This window comes from Sinocyclocheilus anshuiensis, unplaced genomic scaffold, assembly GCF_001515605.1.
Source record: "Sinocyclocheilus anshuiensis isolate Anshui unplaced genomic scaffold, SAMN03320099.WGS_v1.1 scaffold1291, whole genome shotgun sequence".
Lineage (NCBI taxonomy): Eukaryota > Metazoa > Chordata > Actinopteri > Cypriniformes > Cyprinidae > Sinocyclocheilus > Sinocyclocheilus anshuiensis.
In genome coordinates, this window is record NW_015540928.1 from 189,258 (window position 1) to 198,700 (window position 9,443).

General features: G+C 37.2%; 1 protein-coding gene across 1 annotated transcript; it reads right to left on the reverse strand.

The window, feature by feature from the left end:
• LOC107689395 (AFG3-like protein 2) lies at positions 1-9,104 on the reverse strand. The gene is made up of 17 exons (XM_016487361.1): positions 8,907-9,104; positions 8,148-8,241; positions 7,980-8,060; positions 7,768-7,886; positions 7,342-7,494; positions 7,157-7,231; positions 6,350-6,474; positions 5,958-6,231; positions 5,727-5,864; positions 5,472-5,625; positions 5,116-5,223; positions 3,302-3,427; positions 3,101-3,211; positions 2,856-2,971; positions 2,577-2,777; positions 1,421-1,615; positions 1-1,294 (listed from the first exon to the last, which is right to left on the reverse strand). The coding sequence occupies exons 1-17, from the start codon at positions 8,997-8,999 to the stop codon at positions 1,052-1,054; spliced, it is 2,406 nt and encodes an 801-aa protein (XP_016342847.1). The 5' UTR covers positions 9,000-9,104; the 3' UTR covers positions 1-1,051.
• Positions 9,105-9,443: the final 339 nt, after the last annotated feature.

Consider the following 9,443-nt stretch of genomic DNA (forward strand, 5'->3'; position numbering starts at 1 on the left):
TGTGGATTTATTTAGGTTTTCACAGAACAACATACACATGTAGATGTAATATCAAGCTGAAGTCACAAAAGGACAATGCGTATTAGACTGTGTTCTGTTTTTAACCTCAGAGCTCTTTTTGTGATTTGGATTTGCACTGTAGAATAAATACTGCTGTCAAAAATCACACACGTTCATGAGCTGATCATTAACATAATTAGCTACTTTTGTGTATGTTTGCATCCTATTTCATTACAAATGTGAATTTTGTTGTATGCCACTATTTCGAATTGAGCTATAGTTTAATCAGTCTGCACCACAAAGAGCAGCTGCCTGGGCCATAAATGAAGCAGAGGAACAGAAGAACACACATCAAAACTGACTGCTCTGTCTTTCAATCAAAGGACGTGATCGTAAACTTGCTAAAATAACATGGAAACCAAAGGCTGACGCTCAGGCCAGTGCAAATCTGTGAGAGAAGAGTATGTTAGTTAACACGAGTGACTTTGTGTACGGTTCACAAAATTCATGTATATTTCAGTGTTTCAGACAGCCAGTAAGCAAGCAGAACTGCAAAAAGACCTTTCAGAAAGGTCACGAAACTGGAATCTTAAATGTACAGAAAGAGAAAACGCAACCCATGTATATCAGAGGCAAAGCTTCTTGTTAGACATAAAGATATATATATATATATATATATATATATAGTGTGTGTGTCTTCTTGGTCATTGATAGGTAAAATTGTAATGACTAAAGATAATTTTTCTTGACAAACTACAGTGCTTTTGCCTTAAGTTAAACAGATTTTCTGGCAAAGCGCTGATGTGTCACGTAAAATACACTTCACCTTCAACAGAAGATCTCCTGATCCTTTAAATGTTGCAGAAATACAATCTTCAGCACAAGAAAGTTTATATTTCAAGTTTTAAGTCCGACACTTACTATCAAGAGCCCTTCAATCATGGCTCTCGTGAAGAAGAGGGTACTTGCCTCAGTGTTCGTCAGGCAAGTGTTTCCCAGTGTTTCTTAAATAAGTGCTTTGACCCTCCAGGGTCACGGTGAACGGGTGTCCTCAGAAGGGCATACCACCAGTGATCTGTCGGGCCACCTCCTCCTCCGTACTCTCCTCCTTCTCGCTGCCGCGCTCCTTGTTCCAGTCCTTCAGGCCCTCCGGCAGCGATGTGTCCTCATCCATGCTTCCCGTTCCCTCCACAAACTCTTCATAAGTTGACTTTTCAGCAAACGGCCTCCGGCCCAGCAGCTCCACCATGTCATTCTTATCCAGCACTTCTTTCTCCAGTAGACGTAGTGCCACCTAGTGGTAAAAAGAGAGAATTACTGTTAAGTTTCACAATTGTTTTCTGTGCACACAATTCATGTGACAGCACGATGAAAACGAATCAATGTAAAACGCATTGATCCTGATAGTGGCCTGCTGTACCTTCTCCACCTCAGCCTTCTTCTCAGTCAGCAGCTGCTGTGTGCGCTGATAGGCCGCGTTGATGAGGTTTCTGACCTCTGTGTCGATGAGGCATGCTGTGGCCTCGCTATAGGGCTTCTCCAAAACCATCTCTCCCTGCCGTGGCAGGTCAAAAGACACCTGCCCTACCTTTTCATTCATGCCAAACTGCACAATCTGTAGATAGAAGAGTAACAGTTTTCAGCTGGGGTCTGTGGATTATATTGTGGATATAACATGTAAAAGATAATTTAATATATATATATTAGATAAAATATTTTTTTTCTATCATTTTTTTAAAGTTTTATTTATACCTTGCTGTTCATACAATATAAATCTACATAAAAATAAAGTAAATAGAGATGCACTGCATTTATTGGTCAAAAACACTGTAAAAATAATAATATTCTAAAATATGATTACAAATGTTTTCTATTTTAATATATTTTAAAATATAACTATATAACTATAATTCCTGTGATGGAAAACTGAATTTTCAGCATCATTACGCCAGTCTTCAGGGTCACATGAGCCTGTAGAAATCATTCTAATATGCTGATTTGCTGCTCAAGAAACATTTATTATTATGATTATTATTATTATTTTAAAGAACAAAATACACATTTAGGTGTAATATTAAGCAATACCTTCTGAAGTCACAAAAGTATGAAATATAAATATCTTGTAACATTATAAATGTCTTTACTGTCACTTTTGATCAATTTAATGCATTCTTGTTGAATATTTTTCTTACCAATCTTTGAATGGTAAAGAATCACAGTTTTCACAAAAATATTAAGCAGCAAAAAAATGTTTTCAACACTCACTGATAATAAAAAAAATTTTAATTGTTAAATAATAAAATAATTCAATCATTATTAAAAAATTAAATAATGTCTTTATTATTCCAAACTTTTGACCAGCAGTCTATATGTCTTATCATCTCAAAATGCATTCTGTTCATTATTATGAAAACAAAACAATATATAGCAATAATCTTTTTTAAATATTTTCCAAAGCAGCACAAATTGAAGTAAAAGCCTATCAAACTGTCAGAAATCATCCATTTACTATTCATTGACCACCAATGATACTTTCTAAACAGACAATGAAGCAATCATATGAATGTATGACGGACCTGTGCATAGGCACTCTGTGTCACTTTCTTCAGGTCATCCTGTGCCCCTGTAGTAATGCGGCCAAAAAAGATCTCCTCAGACACACGTCCACCCAGTGTCATACACATCCTATCCAGCAGCTGCTCCTTGGTGTACAGGTACTGCTCTTTAGGCAAATACTGGGCATAGCCCAAACCCTTCCCACGCGGGATGATGGACACCTGAAACAACCAATGATATGACTGAGTACTCTGAGAGAGCAAAGTATTAAAGTACACGTGAATAAGTGGGGGTTTTACTTTAAGCAAAGGGTCAGCGTGCTCAAGGAACCAGCCAGCTACAGCATGACCAGCCTCATGGTAAGCCACTGTCTTCTTCTCCTCTGGCTGCAGCACCTGCGTCTTCTTCTCAAGACCTAAACATGCAGGGAGCTTATAATTATCTGAACTTCACACCAAAACTAGATTAATATCACAGTTTGCTATAAATATGTTTAACAAAAAAAATTCAAGTGAGATTTTCAAATTTCACATCTGTCACTTACCCCCAATTACTCGTTCGATGGCTTGCTCAAAGTGTTTTTGGTTGATGGCATCAGAAAGGTGGCGGGCTGCAATTAGCGCAGCCTCGTTGCACACATTAGCGATGTCCGCACCTGTCAGAGAGAAATCAGTAGGCGGTGAAACTTAGTTCACATCTCATAAACAACTTTTGAAACTTAAATGTATAAAAAGTCTTTACGTGCCTGAAAAACCAGGTGTTAGAGCAGCCATTTTCCTTGCCAGAGATTCTTTGTCCAACTCTGTATCCAGCTTTAGTGGTCTCAGATGGACTTTGAATATAGAGGCTCTGCCTTTGATATCTGGTGGCCCTGCAATCATCATGCAATATACAAAATGCACATATAGTTTAAATGTTTTTTTGTTTTAAATCAAAAGTGACAGTAGAGACATTCATAATGTTACAAAACATTTCAAATAAATGCAGTTTTGTTTTTTTGCACTTTCTAATTATCAAGGAATTCTAAAAAATAATAAATCACAGTTTCCATAAAAATATGAACTGCATCTTGAGCAGCAAATCAGCATATTAGAATGATTTCTGATGGATCATATGACACTGAAGACTGGAGTAATGATGCTGAAAATTCAGCTTTGCCATCACAGGAATAAATTATATTTTAATATATGTTAAAATAGAAATCATTTATTTTAAATTGTAATAATATTTAACAATATTGCTGTTTTACTGTATTTTTGATTAAATAAATGCAGCCTTGGTGAACATGAGAGATTTTTCAAAAACATAAAAAAAAACTTAACCCCAAAAATATGAATGGTAGTGTATACACTATACAGTGCCATGCGAAAGTTTGGAAACCCCTTGCAGAATCTGTGAAAATGTGTCACTGATGCTCCAGAAGGAAACACGATGCATTAAGAGCCGGGGGGTGAAAACCTTTTGAATTTTAAGATCAAGGTAAATTGTACTTAATTTGTCTTCCGGGAAACATGCAAGTATCTTCTGTTGCTTCCGAAGGGCAGTACTAAATGGAAAAAAATGATATTTCAACAAAATAAGAAAAATTTGGACATCTTCATCCTGTTCAAAAGTTTTCCCTGGCTCTTAATGCATCGTGTTTCCTTCTGGAGCATCAATGAATGTTTGAACCTTTTTAATAGTTGTGTTTGAGTCCCTCAATTGTCCTCAGTGTGAAAAGATGGATCTCAAAATCATACAGTCACTGCTGGAAAGGGTTCAAATATGCAAAAGATGCTGGAAAACTGAAGAATCTGCAGGAGCTGGAGGAAAGTGCTCAGTTTAACTGTTCAGAACAAACAAGGGACTCATGAACAACCATCACAAAACAAAAAAACAGTGGTAGATCATCCAAATGCATCGTGTTTCCTTCTGGAGCATCAATGAATGTTTGAACCTTTTTAATAGTTGTGTTTGAGTCCCTCAATTGTCCTCAGTGTGAAAAGATGGATCTCAAAATCATACAGTCACTGCTGGAAAGGGTTCAAATATGCAAAAGATGCTGGAAAACTGAAGAATCTGCAGGAGCTGGAGGAAAGTGCTCAGTTTAACTGTTCAGAACAAACAAGGGACTCATGAACAGCCATCACAAAACAAAAAAAACAGTCGTGGATCATCCAGGTAACCACACACAGTATTAAGAACCAAGGGTTCCCAAACTTTTGAATGGGGTTATTTGAATAATTTTTTTCTTGTGGACTAAATGTACAAATATTTTATGTAAAATATCTTACTCAGGATAGTACTAAATAAAAAAATAACGTGCATTTTGTATGATCTCTCTTATTTTGTTAAAATTATTAACATTTTCACAGATTCTGCAAGGGGTTCCAAAACTTTCGCATGCCACTGATAAAACATTAAACATTTTGTTGGCAGAAAAAATAAAAATCACACTTAATGAGTAAATTGCTTTTAAATAGCCTGCAATTAAAGTCCCCCTACAGTTTAAATGATATTACTATTTAAAAAAAATTAATAATAATAATTAAACATGGACATGTGACAAAAAAACCATACCGATATATATCTGTCTATCAAAGCGTCCGGGTCTCATCAGAGCTGGATCTAGAATATCTGGTCTGTTGGTGCCTGCCAGCACTACAACATTGGTAGCAGTGTTAAATCCTACAAATGAGAGAAAAGGAAAATACATTTGCATATATAAATACATCACATAATATTTAATGCCAAATGCCATAATGCTTTAAATATTGTTTGATGATCTGACACATGAAGGATCTGGAGTTTTGACCAATAAAATGCTCCTATTTTTATTACAAGAAATTCTAACGAAATTATAAAGTAACCTAAAAATTATAATGAAGTTAAGAAATCTAATATCAGACTGTCACTTATGTTTTCTAGATACAAACCATCCATCTCTACTAGTAACTGGTTGAGCGTGTTCTCTTGTTCACTCTGTCCGCCAAAGTTGCCTCTGCCTCTCTTTCTTCCTACAGCATCGATCTCATCTATGAACAGAATGCATGGGGCATTCTTCCGGGCCAAAACAAAGAGATCCCGAACCTACACAAAATTACATTGTTTTAGTCACACTGTGTTAACGTTTGTTAGAAAGCATACTGAACACCATGAAGCTCATAATAGGAAACAGAAAATGTACTTGCCCTGGCTGGTCCAACCCCCACAAACATCTCTAAGAACTCTGATCCATTCACAGTAATGAAGGGGACGTTGGCTTCTCCCGCAGTGGCCTTGGCTAGTAAAGTCTTTCCCGTGCCTGGGGGTCCAGTCAAAATAGCCCCCTAAACAAGAAGATTAAACCTTCTGTTGAAATCTCAGTTGACTTACTAAATTACAAGCCAGTTATGCAACGTTATGTAAACGTCTTGCGCTACCTTTGGAATCTTGGCACCCAAATCCTGGTACTGCTTTGGGTTCTTAAGAAAGTTTACAAACTCCATAATCTCCAATTTGGCCTCCTCACAGCCCGCCACATCTTTGAATTTGACGTCAATCTCATCTCGTAGTACTTTGGCAGTGGTCTCGCTGACGCTGAAGAGCCCACCCATTCCCCTCCCTGGCCTCCCTGCCCCGGCAGGCCCTCTCCTCAGCATGAACAGTAAGAACCCAATGATCAATATGGTGGGCAACATGCTAAGGAGGAATGACCTAAAAATGACACAGGAATAAGACTGAAATTAAGCAGTAAATTTGCACAGCATTTAAGCTTCTAGTTTGATTGCTGATACTGCAAATCAACAACTGCAAATTTACGTCAATATCTCACCCATCACTTTCAGTGGAATAGACCACTGGCAGTCTGTTTTCTCCTTCAATGCCCATCTCTAGCTGAGCAGTTTCCAGGTTCCGCTCAAATGTGTCCACACTGCCGATGTTGAACCACACGTATTGCTGCTTGAAGAAAGGATCACATTGTGTGTCATTATTATGCATAGTTTTTAGAGAAAAGAGAAATATATACCGTACATAAGCTACCATTCAAAGGTTTGAGGTCGGTAATTTTTTAATGTTCACCAAAGCTGCATTTATCTGATCAAAGATACACACACACAAAAAATTGTATTTTCTATTTGAATCTATTTGAAAATGTCATTTATTCCTGTGTTGGCAAAGCTGAATTTTCAGCAGCCATTACTCCAGTCTTCAGTGTCACATGAGCCTTCAGAAATCAGTGTGATATGCTGATTTGGTGCTGAAGAAACATTTCTTATTAATATCAACGTTGAAAACAGTTGTGCTGCTTAATATTTTTGTGGAAATCTTGATACATTTTTTTCAGGATTCTACAATGGATGGAAAGTTCAAAAGAACAGCATTTATTTGAAACAGAAATGACATGTAACATACATGTCTTAACTGTCGATTTTGACCAATTTAATGCACCCTTGTTGAATAAAAGTATTAATTTCTTTAAAAAATATATCTTAGTGACCCCAAACTTTTGGATGGTAGTCTATCTAGGACTGACCTGGCTAATGGATAATCTTTTTAATTATATGATAACTGGATTGGTTACCAATGACTATCTAAAAATAATAAACATAACTGTATTGAATCCTTGTAAAGAACTCACCCCATCAACTGGAGTTTTACCGGGGGTAAAGATGACTTTTACATATCGCTTGTTTATAACCTCCAACCTGTCAACCTAGCAAAGATAAAATACATAACTTCCTGGATCAAAGTTCAAGTGGAAGTGGAAAGAAACATCAAACAACACTGATTGCAAATACAGATCAAATACAAGTAATTACATACCACTCCTTTTGCAAGGTAACCATTTACAAAGTCTTTCCAAGTGACCTCTCTTCCTCCATCTCGGAAGAAGAAATAATATGTGACAGCTGTCCAGAAGGCTGTTCCACACAGGAAATACATACGGAATTCTTTATCGTCCCACGGCACATCGCCCTGCGTGAGAGTGACAGAGAAATAAGGGCATGATATTGTGCATGTTATTGATCTTATTGTGAATGATTCATAAATGCAATATGTTTAATTTTTTTAAATGCATGAAATACTTTTTTGTTTAAATCAAAATGTTACTCTTGATCTTCCTATTAGATGTCAGACTTCTCTCTGGTGACATATCATTACATCTGCCTCAGTAAACAGTAGTAACCAAGCTTTAAATGTTACAATAAGCCTAATATTACTACTCATAATTGCTAGACGTTATTTAACCTTTTGGAGACGGCTGTACCAATTGGATTCATCTTTTCGCCCCCCTCTTTTTCCTCCTCCTGCTCCTCCACTACTTCCACCTCCACCAGTGGTCTTCTGTGCATTGGTTGGTTTGGCCTCTGGGTTAAAACAGATACAGAAAACAGCATGATTATATTGTATGTCATATAAAAGGCAATTAATTCACATTATAAGCTTTTGAGAGATATTACCTTTGCCTTCTGCATTGGATGGCTTGGACTCTCCATTTTTTGGACCACCGTTTTTATTATTAGGGAAGTATTTTTCAAATCCTTCAGTGCAAGAAGATAAAACGCAGTTAGCAGAACAGTCCAGCTTTGAGCAACTCAATGTCATTTTAAAATTCCTGTAATTCACACCTTTGGGAGGCTTGGAGCTTAATCTTCTATACGTGCCCAAGACCTGAGAGAGCAAGGATCTTCGGTCTAGGGCAATTTGCCCAACACCCTGAACCTTCAAAAGTAAATACATTAAGATGATCAATAAAAAAAAAAAAAAATCACAACTGCTGTAAAAATGAAAAAGAAATACTCAATGCACTGTTTGTTTCCTTAGATTACCACACTGGAGCCCTCTGAAGAACCTCTAGGATCCTCAGATATCATATATCTCAAAGGAGCAACTTACAGTTCCTGCCCTTTTCGAAGGGTCTCCAGAAGTTCTTAAGAGGGTTTTTCCAATGAAGCTCAAAAGCCTCAAGTAACTTTTAGCCCATTAAGAATTATGTAACTACTATTTTCAACAGATACTACGAAAACAAGTAGTGAAATGCCAATAAGGTCCTAAATGGTTTTTATATCTATAATAACGATGTTTACAAAAATATTAAAGACGCACAAACTGATGTTTTGGACGCAGTTTTGGTAACACCTGACGGTATAACAGATCTAATGTGAAGAACTGTGACATAACACGAGCTAAACGCGTTACCCAACGCAATGTCACACAGGCCGACCCTTGTTTCCTATCAAACTCTCCGGTCTGTAACACTGCAGTCTGCAGCAGACAAGACAAATGGATGACACAAACGATAAATGGCGAATCTGTGAGCAGGTCACAGCGGATGGTGACGGGGGTGATGAAAGATCCAGAGGAATACAGTCAAGCTGCACACTTACCGATTGCACACGGTTTGTTGATCTGACATTTGGCAGCAGAGCATGGAGAAGGTTCCTGCAGCCTCTTGACAGATGCAGATATCGGTGTGCCATTATGGCACTATGCGCTTGTCACTCTACTCAATACAGAAAACGAGACATCGGACGAAAAGTTTTGACAACATGAACTTGAAATCGACTGCGTCCCATTGCGATTTACTTCCGGTGCACGCTGGTGACGCGCTCATTGTAAATATCCATCGTTAACCCTCTGTGGTCCAGTGTTATGTTTCTGCACTTTCTCCTTATTCAGAACAAATAAATTGTTTCATCTATTAGTTAAAAGTCTTATTAACATTACATAAAATACATTTTTTTTAAAGCTTGTTGTTTTGTAGAACATCAGTTATATAATATATGGTAATAGTAAGGCCTGTAGAAAGGGAGTATGTGTTATTTAAAGCTGCAGTCCGTAACTTTTTTTTGGTTAAAAATGATCCGAAATCAATATTTGAGCAAGTACATAACCAGCCAGTGTTCAAAACTATCGCCTTACTT

Excerpts from the sequence above, each read along its gene's own strand:
- LOC107689395 (XM_016487361.1), bottom strand. The coding sequence starts at position 8,999 with ATGGCACACCGATATCTGCATCTGTCAAGAGGCTGCAGGAACCTTCTC. Across the intron at positions 3,428-5,115 it reads TGATAGACAGATATATATCG|GGCCACCAGATATCAAAGGC; the intron begins GTATGGTTTTTT and ends TGATGATTGCAG. Across the intron at positions 2,972-3,100 it reads CATCGAACGAGTAATTGGGG|GTCTTGAGAAGAAGACGCAG; the intron begins GTAAGTGACAGA and ends CTGCATGTTTAG.